The 15,425-nt window shown below is 37.3% G+C and overlaps 2 protein-coding genes across 2 annotated transcripts in view; one reads left to right on the forward strand and one right to left on the reverse strand.

Moving 5' to 3' along the window:
• Positions 1-15,425, reverse strand: part of LOC135195306 (mucin-17-like) — a 140,304-nt gene that overhangs the window by 54,519 nt on the left and 70,360 nt on the right. Inside the window, exons 3-6 of the mRNA XM_064221567.1 lie at positions 3,207-3,362; positions 1,538-1,630; positions 550-711; positions 87-290 (exon numbers count right to left, since the gene is read on the reverse strand). Of these exons, the coding sequence (XP_064077637.1) occupies positions 87-290; positions 550-711; positions 1,538-1,630; positions 3,207-3,362 (615 nt within the window). The remainder of the gene's footprint in view (positions 1-86; positions 291-549; positions 712-1,537; positions 1,631-3,206; positions 3,363-15,425) is intronic.
• The window catches only part of LOC135195660 (dipeptidase 1-like), a 333,274-nt gene continuing 323,117 nt past the window's right edge, over positions 5,269-15,425 (forward strand). Inside the window, exon 1 of the mRNA XM_064222030.1 lies at positions 5,269-5,746. The gene's annotated coding sequence lies outside the window, so the exon portion shown is untranslated. The remainder of the gene's footprint in view (positions 5,747-15,425) is intronic.

Consider the following 15,425-nt stretch of genomic DNA (forward strand, 5'->3'; position numbering starts at 1 on the left):
ATTCGAGACAGTAACTGAGCACTTCCTATATCTAATTGTCATTAACATAATCTACACGCATACTTGTTCACTGACACCAAACTCACTAGTTGATTCTGCAGGGGTAGGCGTCGTGGTGGCCTCCGTGGATGCCCCTTGCTCTCCTGTCGACGTCGTGGGCGAGGTCAAAGTAGTTGTCGTGTCTTCCGCACCAGATTCGCAGACAGTAATGGCTACGTTCGCAAAGGCTTCCTTCGCTGCTCTTGTAGAAATCAAGCCCCATTTGCTGTAGGGGCAACTGTCTAATGTGTCTAATGGGAGAAAATCAGATTGAGTAGGGCAGCTAACGAAGTGACCAGGGTACAGAACAAATAGCAAAGTCTAAAGGCCATGGAATATAGGATTCACTCATCATTTTACAGTAGAAACAGTAAAACGCATTTCTGTCTATTACAGTCACCCACCTTTACGGGCTGCTGTAGAGCAAGCCCATGCCAGCACAAGGCTGGCTAAAATCTAACTAGTACTAACCTCAACACTGCTGCAATAATGCATATTTTCATTGCTTACCGGAGATACAGGAGTCGACCGTTGTGCCCATGAGAACGATTGCGTAGATTTCAGGTTCCAGTGGGACACCAGAGGGCATCTCTTCGCCAGAGAGAGGGTTTAAAAGGACAACATTTGACGGTATGTTGGTGTCCATTGCAACGTCCCAGTAGTTCCAGTATCCTTGGAGAGAAAATGGGAAGAGAATGAGGAATCTCTCTTTGGGTATACAAGAAAATCTAATCTTTTTTTTAAAGGGGATGGATGGGTGGATGGGCTGGGGACTTTCTTTGAAAAATCATAGGTAAAGTAGGCCAGCTTCACATAGCGTAGATAACTAAATTATGAATATTTATCTTAGGACGGTAATAATTGATTTGTTTTTAATTTACAGAAATATTTTGAGAATATATACAACAACAAGGCGTGATCCGACCTCCAGCTTACTCGGGAAGCGTGCAAGATTTTACCCTCACCCATAGGTTGTAGAATTATATTCATAACTTTCAACGTAAGTTAAAACATGCTAAAATCTACAGTCAAATAGAGCCTTGTTTCACCAATGAAAATTAAAACCAATACGCTATACTTTATTAGAAAAAAAATTTCTGTACTGTTTTACTGCTTAACATGCACATTATTTATTTTTTACATTTTCATTCTAATAAATAAATCATAAATATCCTATCGTAAAGTTCCTGTATCTTTAACTCAACGCAAAACAATTTTTCAGAGCTTTTTAGGCTCTTGCAAAGACCTTTCCTACCCGTCAACAACAACAACAAAGAAGTCTATTATAGGCTTACTTCCGGAGTAAGCGAAAATATGCCACCGACTCTACGCCTGCGTACAAAGCGGAATTTGCATATTTGAGACAGATATTGTCGATTTTGTGCCATTCCAAAGCTACCTTTCATGAAAAGATGAAATTAAAGAACAATTTATCCTGTGATGTTTACGTGCCATTTATGTAAATTCAATACCAACGACCCATCTGGTCAATGCTCACCGTATTCTTGGACTGCCTCCACAGGTAACTTGTTAGGAATGTCGGTGAGGTTGACCATTCCCGCAGTTAGTATGTGTTTCTTCGGCTGGGCGGCTGCGAAGAGACAAAACAGTAACTAGAAATAATGTTTCTGTCTTTCTTTTAACTGAAGAAGCCATTGAGGAGCCTTCGGTGGTAGACAAATGAAAAAGCAGATGTTTAGAAATGTGGGGAAATATTTGAATTTTTTGAAAAGAAGAATGATCTCTTACAAAAGCCTGAGGCTAAAGAAAGAATCAATAATGAAGGAAACGCAAAGAATGAAAAATATGAATAGGCATAGATAACAGTTTGTGTTTAGTGTTTGCTTAATTCTTAAAAGCAAATGAGTTCTTAAAAATATAAAACGTACAAAGGAAAAAACAAAATTTTGAAGTGTGAAATATAATGGAATGAAGTATTAGAGACCAAAGGTAAAGTAAAAAAAAGTAAATAAATCAAATAAACGGATAAAAAATGTACTGATAAATAAGAGCATTTTCGAGGTACGTAGTAAACAATTTTACTCTTAAAGCTTAATACGAAAGACTCTGCTTCTGTTCCGCTTATTTCTACCACGAACATTGACAGCCTATGAAATGCAATTTTATGTGATGTTTTAAAAGAGCGACTCATTTTGAATTTTGAAAATCATGGGACTAATTAGATTTCCTAATGATCTGTTCTTTACGTGAAAAAGTTAATGTTTTATTCGTCGACATAACGAAATGGAATTCATGTATAGATATAAATAGCAACGCGGCTTTTTCAAGTAGTCTGCTGATGTTGTTAGTTTCAGCTGTTATGCTCCTTGAGTATCCTATTTGGAAAAGTTCTGAGCAGTACGAGGCTGAGAAATGAAATGAAATATTCATTAGTTCCTCGGAAAATGACTGCTCCCCCACCCCCCAAAATATATATATGTGAATGCATGTATATATAATGCGGTGTCAGGCTTTATAGATGACAGGGGCAGAAGCTTTGAAATTTTAGGAATTCTATTTTGTTTGTTTTTTTGGTTGAAAATAAACATTGGTCTGCATGTCCTTCGGTACAGAAAGACGGATAACTTATTTGTGAAAGTAAATAATTTCAGTTTACCGAGCCCTATACCGAAGAACTTGTCATGGTACTATTAAGTCAGGAGGAATTCCAATATTCGTTTACTAATTAACCTCGGAAAATGCTATCAGTTCAACCAATGTTCTTGACTTTTATCTACAATCGTATGACTGACCTGGGGTTGAGTCGTTATCACTTCCGATAATTAGAAAACCCGTCAAAAGATAAAAAGGAAAAAACCAAGTTGTCAAGATTAGAGGCAAAAGGTGTGACCGATCTATCCACATCTGCCTTCCGCTTAGCATATGTGATGGATGGATCTATTTCGTCTTGAAACACACACACACAGGTTAGATAATCAAAGAGCTAAAATCAAGGAAGTTCACTGAAAAAGAAACAAATAAACAGGTAGAATGTTCCTATATTTCGTAAAACCTAACCGAGAAAACTTGCAAAACAGACAAGCGGCAGAGAGAGAGAGAGAGAGAGAGAGAGAGAGAGAGAGAGAGAGAGAGAGAGAGAGAGAGAGAGAGAGAGAGAGAGAGAGAGAGAGAGAGAGAGAGAGTAATTTACGCATAGTACAACTTACCAAACCAGGACATATCATTGCAGAATAAACACGTAACCAGCGTCATCTGCTCCTCCGCTGTCTCCACGGCTAATCTCGTCGTTCCAGGTGAACAAACGAACTTGTCCACGTAGGTAATGAGCTGCTCGAATTCGTCGTACTTCCATGGGGTAATTGCTAAGGGATATGATAAGACATTATAATAATTAACATTCCCTCGGTGGCGTAAAATGATCTAAGCACAAACTTCAGAATGTGCTCGAATCTCACCTGGGAATGAGAGATTCCTCCTTCACTGCCTTTTCTGTTTCAAGGCTCTCGTGAAGAGTATTATTTAAAAAATAAAAATAAAACAACAGGATGCTTAGGTCGAGAGGTAGGCCTTACTGAATTCTATAAAATGAATGTTGCTACTGGAATATATTTGCTGCACGTCAGCCATAGTTCAGAACATAGAACAGTCGTTTTTCTTAAGCAGTTTTTTCAGTTTTAAGTTTTCGCTCCAATATCATTACCCCGTACTATGTCAGATAGCTTCACTATAGATAAGTGCGCTGGATTATGTTAGTCTCCTAGGGTCCCACCAAGATAAGCTTGGATCAGGGGTTCCCAAATCAGGGGCCCGGACCCCTAGTGGAGTCGGAATACCCATTACGTGGGGTCATAAACAGGTCATAGGGTCGCTGAGGTACCCCAAGGGAATGGGTGTACAAAACATTGTAGCAGGGGGTACTAGGTATCATGTTAAGTTTAATGCTCTGCATAGTAACAGTTACTAGTACTCTCATTGAGAACAAAAATTAATCATATAGTGACGATTCCTAAAAGTAAGATACTCATAATATCAGACAGCCAGGAGGTACAGTATGATACTGTTAATACTCCTGTTATAACTGAGCAGTGTTGAAATAGTATCACCATATTGTAATTGCCAAATCTGATGAGTAGCTAGTTATGAACTTATGACTTGAAGTGTTAAAATATTATCACCAATCTGTAATTGTAAATCTGAGAATTTCACTTATGATTAGGTACCCATTTTGTAGAAAAAAAATATTTTCAGTTTCTTTTTTACTATGACCAAAATTCTCAGTAATGATGTAACTAGAAATGAACATAGCAACTTGGGATATAATATATATATATATATATATATATATATATATATATATTTACTCTGGGGTAGCAATGAACAGTTGAAAGTGCTGAATGAGCTCGTGTTTAGATATGCTTTGAAACCCCTGACTTGGATGAAGGGATCATTATGCAACTGAAACAAAAACTATGTTAATTAATTTTCAATTCGTAATACTTGATGCTGTTATTAACTTGGGTGCATATATAGAATTATAATCTTGATAAAATGTCTCAATTGTGCACTTCCACACACACACACACACACTATATATATATATATATATATATATATATATATATATATATATAAATATAATGCTTGCTTTGTTTTGAGCCTATGATTAGCAAGAACTCCGTGGTCCGGTGTAGAAGCCGGGTTTCAATAAACAAAAAATCCAGTACACACTTTGAGCAGAGTTACTAATTAGTATTTTCATTTGAAATACAGTATGATGGATAAAATCATAATACTATGACAAACGCTTACGACAATATCTACAAACGTGTTTTAATTCGGAAAATAGAAGAAAACTTGACATTTAATTGTGGACGTCAAACATTACCTGAAGCAAGCCACAATCAACCTCTACGGAGAAACGTCAACTATAGTGTCTATACTCTGTTTTTTTTTCATCTGTCCATCCGCCTGAGGTGTTTTTGTATGGTAACACTGCGTCCCGGGCTTTCGATTGTTACGCTATGTGTAAGTTTTAGGTAAATAAAAGGATATCTGGGTGTACAGTTGCAACTGAAAAGTGTTTTAATAATTTACTGTATGCGAATTACACCGTTAATATTCGAAATAGGATATTATTATAATTGTTGAATGTAAGCTGAATGTAACTATCTAAAGCCCGGGACGCAGTGTTACCATACAAAAACACCACAGGCGGATGGACAGATGGAAAAAAACAGAGTATAGTTCTCATTGAGTTGCGGGATGGAGTGGAGGACGGAGGGGTAACTGGCCGATGGGTGTGGAAACCTGTGGTGTGGATACTGGTAATTCTGGACTGTATAACTTCAGTGATTGTGATTCAGTTACAAAGTAAATGTACACTGTAAACACGTGATTAGTGTATATTCTAGTCCCTCGACTCCTTTGTGCCTTGGCGTTGTATTGGGTAGTATAGGTCTATATGACAGTTGTGCTGGAGCCCGTAAATATGAAAATCATGCACGAAATGACTCTATCGTAGACTTTGCAAGATCCTAGTTCAATGCAGAAGTACACAAGGGTAGGGGTGATTATCATCCCAGGCCCTGAAGTCAGTTGAAAAATACTCCCCCTGAGCGAAAGCTTGTAAATGAAACGCATTTCAGGAGGAAATGACAGAAATGTCCACTGAAGAAAATGGGCGTCCAGTCACAAATAAAATGCCGAATGAGAATCAAAAGGAAAGTAATCAAATAGCAAGAGGAAGGTAAGTTATGTGAACTCCCATATACCGGTAGTACCAATATCAGAGCCTATATATACCGAGCCGCAGCACTTATAAGCTTCCCGTTCTCTTATAACAGGACGCCATGTTTCTTTACATTTGGGCAGAAGCAAGATGTGCACTGTGCAGCGCTCCAAACGAACTTAGAGCGTAACTATTAGTGTGGTTAGACCATAGATCCGCACCTGTAGAGCAGTGTAGACAATAGATTTAAATTGATATACATATTTTAGATGTTATGATGTGTTGAAAGGGCAGACATACAATACAGTACTTTAGTGTGGAACACACCCAATATTTGAATGCATGATTGGGTCAGTTAGACAGCCTCACCATCACTAGTACTGCATTTTCCTGGCTTAAAGAACATTCACAGCAGAAATACTGTTGCTCTTTCTAAACACACGCTGCAATATTAATGAAAATATGCATGTGTGTAATATCGGTGGCATTTATTTAAACAGCTACGTAGGCAGTTCATATGACATCATGATTATGGCAGTCAACCTCCTCAGTGAACACGGCATTTTGCACTGGTGCTGTATTTATATTTAACCAATCATTTCTTTTATTTATTCACGTATGTAAATTATTTATCTTTATTATTTCATCACCAATTTGTAATTTATTCTAGAAAATGAGCAGTAGGACTAATAATGAAAGGTTTTTTTTTTCTTTATACTATATACGGTCATAATGTTGACGCTCTGTGGTTTAGTGTACGTACTACCTCTGTACAGGATTACACGATTGGAAATAGGATCCTCAAGATTTTAGGCCTCGTAATGTACTCCAGTATGGACAATGAGAAACGGACTAAAGCTTGAATGTATAGAGTAGTGAGTGTTGCGCTGACAGGTTGGAGGCTTGGAGCTGAAATCCTGAATTTACGCAACAAACTATTGTGAGTTTCATTTCAACTGTCCACCCTCGAGTGAGGATGTGGCACTGCGCTTCGGAAGCACGTGATTGGCTGACAGTTAACGTTTCCCATATCGTTGGCTTAGTGCAAAGAAAAATAAATCATATCTTCAAAAACATATTTGAATGTTTAGATATACAAAGAATCCTCGCCCCTCCTTACATACCGATTTGTATCGAAAGTATACCAACAGAAGCACACGAGAGAGGAGCTTGCATAAAGTCTGCTCAGATCAAACACGAACGATGAGGCTTCGGTAATTTTGATTTATCTCATTACCCCAGGCTCCTCTTAGACCATTCATGACGATGGCCGCTAATAAAGTCACAGCAGCAAAAAAATAACATAAAAAAAGTCAAAATTTTATCTCGGAAAAGTCATTACTTTTGGTGCCAGGTTATCATTAGGTTAGGTTATAAGTTAGATTAGGTTAGGTTATAAGTTAGGTTAGGTTAGGTTAGTTTACAGATTAGGTTAAGTTCGGTTAGGTTAGATTACTTTATTCCTGTGACTTTATTACCAGCCACCCTAAATTATTGTGACTTTTTTCTGCGATTCTTTTTTACCTAAGATTTATGCTCAGTAACTGTCCAGATCACAAGATTTATTATCATTTAAACTCGGCAAATCATGGATATAATTCGAAATAGCGGTAACGATAGGCTTATAAGTGGTTTACCAATTTTGTTGACACTTGTAAATCATGTATTTTCCGTGACAATGTACTTGTGTAAGTACTTCATACTGGCTTCTTAACTAAAAGAATAAATTCTCTTTAAAATCTGTGGTTAATGACGTTGTTATTCGTCAGGCGTTTGTTTATTGTTCGATCATTTAGTATCAAGGTCAGTATAGATGAGTGTTATGGAGATCGAAGTAGGAAAGTTTGGTAATATGAATTATAAAAGAAAAGTTAACATTCGATAGTGGAAGTTGCACCACTTGCCACGTATTTTATAGAGACGAATGCAGAGTGCGGAATTGGAAGTCAGCTGCGTAAATTTAGGTGCTCCGACACGTCAGTTGCCTCCTGACTTCCTCATCATCTCACCAAGTACAGTAGTTCATAGAATTTATTCTCTTGAAATATATGAATTAATACCCATTTTCGATGCATGCCCGTGAAACAGCGATATGACATGTATTTCTTATCGTTGAACATTAATAAGAAACAAACTTTGTGTTCAAAGCATTGTATAACTAGGATTAAAAATATAAGTTGTAGGCCTATGACGAATACAAAAAAAGATAATGCCTTCCATAATGATTAGAGTTCATAGGGCGAGTGCGAACTCTTCCACACATTAAATGGCTTCAAATAAAGAGTTGTTTTTTCTTTTTATGCAATATATTAAGAAACAACAGTAGTAGTCACATTTGTAATCTGAATGGCGAGAACAAAAATGGCGCGTTTAAAATCGTTTTTCATCTGCCAATGTGCAATATTATTCATGTGATTAGTTTGCAGCAAGAATTGCAATGCAAGGAGATTATAGGATAGGAAACGTTAAGATAAAGTATAGTGGAAGACATTTGCTGAAACACTAATACCTTGCAATTGTTTAAGAAATGAATTTCCCAACATATAACTATCACAAGTTTCCTTGAAAAAATATGGTAGCTGATAAAAAAAAAAAAAAAAAAACTCCATAGCACTAGACCTATAAATCTTGCCAAAAAGACTGTGAACTAGTTCATTTGTTCAAGTTAATGAGCCAGGCTCATTAATTTGAACAAATATTGGAAAGTCTGTATTAAAACACTTATTGTCCATGGAGGATATAGAAATCAAATAAAAAAATTAACAATATCAGGAATACATGCGGGTATCTCTTAAAAGCCATAATTCAGAGATAACGCACTGAAATATTGCCAAACTACTTGTACCACTTGGCCAAGGCTTGCCTATTAGAAAGCTTGTATTGAAGGAGCCCTAGGTTAGGAATCATGACAGACACACGTTAAATATATATATATATATATATATATATATATATATATATATATATATTTATATGTATATATACTTATATATACTATACTATATATTTAAAGAGAGAGAGAGTTCACTTGTTATGACACTCAAGTAATTGTAACTTCTCGAGTTCTTCACACTTTTTGGATACGCTTGTCACTACCAAGCCTTGGGGCAAAGCGTGACCTCTTTGTGATACTCGGGATGCGGGTTCGAATCCTACTACCGGTCATCAGAATTACTTCAAATGCTGAAGTGCCTATGGATCTAAGGCTTTATTGCGAGAAGCGTATCCAAAGAGAGAGAGAGAGAGAGAGAAAAAAAGTGAAGAATTCGAAACGTTAAGAGGTCATTGTGGTTATTACACACAAACACACACATATATGTATATATATATATATATATATATATATATATATATATAGCGTGTGTTTGTGCATACACACATATATCGCAATTACAATTCGTCCATTTCTCATATACGTGATGGCGCAAGAAAATACTAACCATCTGGTTCCCACTATAACGATACAATCTTGGTTTCAACATAGTTTCAACTCTCCACAATCGGGTTGCTACCAGGTATAAAACTCGCCGTTTACGTCAAGAAAGGTGTATTGGGATTTCGAAAGAGTGAATACCCGAAGTCTAATAAAAGGTAAGTCTGTTCACTTGCTGCGAAAAAGTAGCACAAGCCGCGCAATGACGTCTTCTAGCCCTGCAAATACCATGTCCGTTACCCGTTACGTGGAGGCTATAGTAGATTCACATCAACCGTGTATTTTGATGTCTAGGCCCGTCACTTATGACGCTCTTGATAAGCCAGTCGCAGGGCTGGAAACTCTCAGTCTCTCGAGAGAGTTCACATAGGCAACATGTATGCTCCACCTCTCCTGAGGGATACGTCTTTCAAACGTATCCCTCAGGAGAGGTGGAGCATACGTTCTGCCCATGTAAACTCTCTCGAGAGACTGAGAGTTTCCAGCCTTGTGACTGGCTTATCAACAGCCAATCAGGAGCGTCATAAGGGACGGGCCTAGACATCAAAATGCACGGTTGGTGTGTGCACAAGTCTGGCTGCGGGAATCAAACATGCCTAGCAATTGTGCTGTTAGTGGATGCACATCCAATTACGAAAACAAAGATGAGCCTTTGAGGGAAAAGTGGGCTACATTTTGCAATAGAGAAAATATAAATCCTGTTTTTGCAAGTGTGCGCAGCCGTACTTTCACGAGAATGATATCAAAAGACATAACTCCTAGCCTGAGTATCCCAAATTATAGAAAACGGAGTGATTAATGGGGGACTTTTATTCTTATCTGTTATTTTGTCCACTTCTCAATCACACAATTTAGCTTTACTAATTTCAAGTACATCATTCGTATTTACATCACGATTAAAATATATACGTAATGTTTCTGTCTATTCTTGTTATAGCCTACAATGAGCCTGCCAAATGAAAATATCAAACTTCTTTTCATAAAGAATCATGCAAACAAATCCGAATATTCTGTTATTCGAAAAATAAATGGCCCTCTTTGTAGCCATTTATTCCCCTTCATTACATGTTGGCTGAAATATATGCTTTACGAACAAAAAAAAAAATCTAAAATGGTAAAACAGAATTCAAAAGAGAAGAAAATTGCAAAACTATTGCTCTGAAAATAGAAATAGAATGTGTAGGTTAGCCCTTACTCTGTATCCGTAAATGCACTGTATCATGATATCCATGTGGAGAGATTTGTGTTTATGTTTTTCTGTAGTGAGTATAATTCTTAGTAATTTTATATCAGTCTACCTGCTTTCAATCCCTGTTCTACTCGACTGGTTTCATACTGTGTCTTCAACAACTTTCAACCTGACTGAATTCTTCACTATGAACATTTAATAGTTTGCTTCTAATTATATGATAAATGATGTCAAAGTCTCACTGTTACTCTTATTTAACATAATGCCCACTTAATTACACATTATACTCGGTGTTAGTTCATCCTTTTCCGCATCAACTTCACAAGTTATGTAGCCCAGGCCCGTAATCAGAGTTTTTTCTGGGGCGGGGGGTCGTTTTTCCCGAAACTGGACCCTTTCTTCTATAAATGTCATTGCATATATAGGTACATACAAGGTGAAATGCTTGAAAATGTTATTCTAGTTATATTAAGAAGAAAAATTGGGTATGCGTCTATGCCCTTCTTCCCGATTAGATGTTATTCAAAGTACTGACTTTGGTTAACAAATTCACTTATAATGTAGAAAGTTTGCACTGAAATTCAAGATTTTTTCTTCAGTTTTATTGACTGATTCATTTATGATGTTAACAATAACATACATATTACTTTATTTGATGTGTTATGTATTTGTCTTAAAAAAACAATAATTATTTATTACTTTGTAAGTAGCTACAGTTCAATGAAAAGGACAGTCACAGAAAATATGGACTTCCAGAAATTTAGGGGGGTCGTTCTTCCACCCACCCTCGGTACGGGCCTGTAGCCATATCAGTACTAATTATTTCACTACAGAAGGTAAGCTGGAAAATCTACAAAAAAGGACATGAGGATAGAAGCTTACATTTCAAAGGTTGATTATCTAATTAAATGCTAAATTATATTATAATGGGTAAGATGCTTTGTTCATTTCTCTCTCTCATTTCTACTCATTTACTGCAGTAACATCTTATAAATTACTAAGTAATTACTTTAGTCTAAACATAATAATATTAATAATAATAATAATACTAATAATAATAATAATAATAATAATAGTAATATTACACAGTTATTTATAATATTACACAGTAATTTACTGATAGAGAACAGTGCTGGCCAATCCTCATCCAATATTATTAACTTTTAAGTAAGCTATAACAAGAATAGACAGAAACATTATATATATATTCTAATTATACTATTTATATTAATTTTTCTTTAAATACGAATGATATACTTGAAATTAATAAAGTTTGATAGAGTGACTGATAAGTAAGTGGACATGACATAATAACATAATAAAAGTCCCCCATTAATCACTCTCTTTTCTATAATTTAGGATAATAGTGCTTGGTGACGTCATCACCTGCGTTTGGACAGACTTATTCTTTATTAGACTTTGTGAATACCAAACTACTTTGTGCAAATGACGAAAGTGCTTTTAACACAGGCGCTCAAACACAACCGCTTGCTAAAAGTAAAGTCACAGCAATGCAAATGAGCTGAATTCAGCGACGTGCTTTGTTCTCAATATTTTTTGTTAAGGCAAAGAATTTGAAACTAGAAAATATCTTGTGCTGTTTCATATTTAATCAAAAGGACTGGAGTTGAGCGAATCTTTTTTTTTTTTTTTTATTGCATATTCTAGTATGTTTTTCATACTGAAAATGTTCTCATGGATAATTGCGATTGAAAGTTCCTAGTCTTAAGTTTCTAGAAAAAAAAATATAATAATCAAAGGAATAATTGCGATGTGGTAGAGTTGTCATCATCTTTTTCGCCTCTCTGAAAGACACTTGATGTATGTATGTACGTACACACAAACATATATATTATAATTTATTTTATATATATAATATATATATATATATATACATACATATATATGTATGTATATGAAAACTAGTAATAAAAACAACTATCTTAATTTTTTTTCATTTTGGCGAAAATGCTATTGAAAGGGGGCGGTAACGTGATTGGTTGAGTGTAACATCTCCGAAACATATCGTTATATTTCAAATAAATACCGTGTGATCCGGATAACTGCTTGTTTACTGACCTAAATTTCTCCTTCAAACATATGTTTGTCTGTTAATAATGTTATATCGTTGAGAGACGATGTTCAAAATTAAATAGCACTATGGAGTAACGATCTGTTTGTTGCATTTGACAACGTCTTCGAGGGTTGTATGAGAGAGAGAGAGAGAGAGAGTAAGTTTCGTGGTTGGCATCACTGTGGAAATCGTGTAGTATGTATTTGTTTTTCTGGTTTTCCGATAAAGAGCGAAAGAGAGCGCGCAAGAGAGAGAGAGAGAGAGAAGGGCGTAATTGGTGAATGGATTGTTAACGATTGAATTGCTTGTTGGTGAGTTCTGGGATGTCTACTGGTGCGGTTGACGTGTCAGTCAATCAGGCAGTCAGTTTATGATCAGAGTTCTGGGCAGTCAGTCAGTAAAGGTAGTCAGTGGAGTCAGTATTGAAGGCATTGATGATCAGTCATATTGTGTGTTTTGAATTGTTATTTGAATTATTGTTGATGTTGTATGCTCAGAGTTGTTGTACCTGTGTTACGAAGTTGTTGTGCTTGTGTGTTGGAGGGTTGTTAAGCTTATGAGTTTGTTGTGTTGTAGATGAGTTGTTGGAGTTGTATGTTGTTTAGTGTTGTTGTTGTGAATTGTGGTTTCTTGGTGTTGTAGTAGGTGGTTGTATTGACTTGTCGTGTTGCTGTTTTTTGATGTTGTTAGTGATTATTTGTGCAGTGGTCTTTTGTTGTATTGTTGTTGAATTGTTGTCTGATTGTAGTCCTTGTTTGTTTGTGTATTGTGTTACGACTACTATATCCACCGGACAACGCAGCTCCTTGCCCTGAGTGTGTCAAGTATGTGGTGAGTTCAAGTGTGTTTTAGAGAGTTTTTCGGTTTTGGCTTGTGGTCCCGCCACATTATTTATTGGCGCCAAACGTGGGCTGGTGGTGTGGCAGCTGCAGGACGGTTTGTGTGGTGGGTTGTGTGACTGGTGAAGGCAAATGAGTACGGATGGGGTAACTGAAGTGGAAAGGTTGAAGGAGAAGTTGAGGTTGTCAGAAGAGGTGAAAGAGCATTTGGAAGAAGAGAATAAGAAGTTGAGGGTAGAGTGTGAGGAGCTGAAGGGCGAGTTAGAGGAGTTGGGAGGGATGCTGGGGAGTGCGTAAGTGGAAATGAAAGAGGAAGTGAAAGAATCTGAAGAGAGAATGGTTGGGAAGATGGACGAAGAGTTAGGAGTGATGATGAATGATGTAAAAGAGATGATAAGGGAGACGATGAAAGGGTTTTTTTGTGGAGAGGGAGTGATCAGAGGGGGCCATCCTGGTTCTTTTGACGGGCCAGGAGCGATTAAGAAAGTGAAAGAACAAGTGGATGAAAGTGTGAGTGAGGGAAAGTGATATGGTCGTGGTAAATGTGGAGAAGAAAGAGAAGTTACAGAATAGGGATAAATCAGAGCAGAAGAGTAAGAAGGGAGATGAGAGTAATGAAAGGACTAAAGGGAAGAAGATTTGTAAGGATGGTGGGCAAGATAAGAAGAGAATTAATGAAGATAAGAAGAGAGTTGAGAGTAAGGTACAGGATGAGAGTGATTTAGATAGAGGTAAGAGGGAATTAGTAAGTAGGAAGAATAAGGGTAAGAAAGGTATGACTAATAGTGTGGATGTGAATATGGAAGTAGGTTCGTTATATTCGGAAGAGGGTAAGAAAGCTCAGAATGGAAGTAATGAAAGTGAGAATGAGCAAGAAGTGCAAAAGGCAGTGTATATGAGAGAAGTACCCTGATGTGAGAAGTATGAGGAATATGGTAGTAGGGACGTGAGGGACTTTTTTTAAGAGAGTATGAGAAGTATTGTGTGGCTAATTGTGGAGATAACAAGAGAATTTGGGGAAGAGATCTTGGTAACTTTTAGACGGGATTTTTGTTTAGTATGTATGGGGTAGCGATGAGTGTAGGGAATGTGCTGTAAGAGAGTGTGAAAGCCAGGATTGTGGAACAGGCAAAGGGGATAAAGAGTAGCATTCAATATAGGAGGAAGCATGATTTTAAAGAGACAAGAATGAATGTTGGTGAGTCGTTGTCAGTGTATGTGTGCAGGTTAGAAATGTTAGCTAGGAAAAAGTTTGGGGACAAAGGGATAAATGAATGTAAGGAGTTAGTGCGAAAGTTATTGGCGACTGTACCAGAGAGCCTATACGAGTTTATGAATCTAAAACGTAAGGAGAAAATGAGATGGACGAATGAAATGTTGACGAGGAACGACATTTTAGAAATAGTAGAGGATTATAAGTTAGTTAGGTGTATGAAAGAAAGTAGAAGTGTTAGCGTTAGGACTGAAGTAGCTGAGTGTGTACCAGAGTTTAGGAGTTATAAGAGAGCAGTTTTGGATGGGCCAAGGCAAATGGCAGAACGAGTGGTTGATAGGAGTGTGAGAGCAAGTAACGTAAGTGTAGTAAAACTGAAGAGAGATCGGTGTCCAAGCATTGGAAGGGTAGGTAGGGTCAGTTAGTCGTGAACGAGAACAGCAGTGTCACTGATGTGGAAAGCCAGGACACAAGAAGAATGAATGTCGGTGGGCGTTAGGAGCGTGCTTCGGGTGTGGGCAAACGGGGCATTTAGTGAGTGAGTGTAAGAAAGATAGGGATGTTAGTGTTACAGGTGTGGATGCGGAGGGCATATAGCGAGTAGATGTCGGGGTACCCATATAAATGTGGTTTGCGGCAACTGTGGAAAGAATGGGTATTATGCTGGGATGTGTAAGGAACAGCAAGCGAAGTGTGTTGAATGTGGAGTGGAAGGTCATGTAGAGAGTGTGTGTAGGTGGAAGAGGATGAGTCAGGCTGCGAATTCGGGAAGCTAGGCGTTAAGGGGATTCAGTTGGGTGGGTCCTCTAGTGTGCAACAGTATGTTTGGGAGAGTGCATGTGTGAATGGTTGAGGGTGAATAGGTATGAGCCGAGTGTCCGTGAACAAAAGGGTCTGGGAGATCGACAGTTAGTGTTGGTTGAGTATGGAAGAATTTAGAGAAAGGGAA

This window comes from Macrobrachium nipponense, chromosome 16 (assembly GCF_015104395.2).
Source record: "Macrobrachium nipponense isolate FS-2020 chromosome 16, ASM1510439v2, whole genome shotgun sequence".
In the NCBI taxonomy this organism is placed as follows: domain Eukaryota; kingdom Metazoa; phylum Arthropoda; class Malacostraca; order Decapoda; family Palaemonidae; genus Macrobrachium; species Macrobrachium nipponense.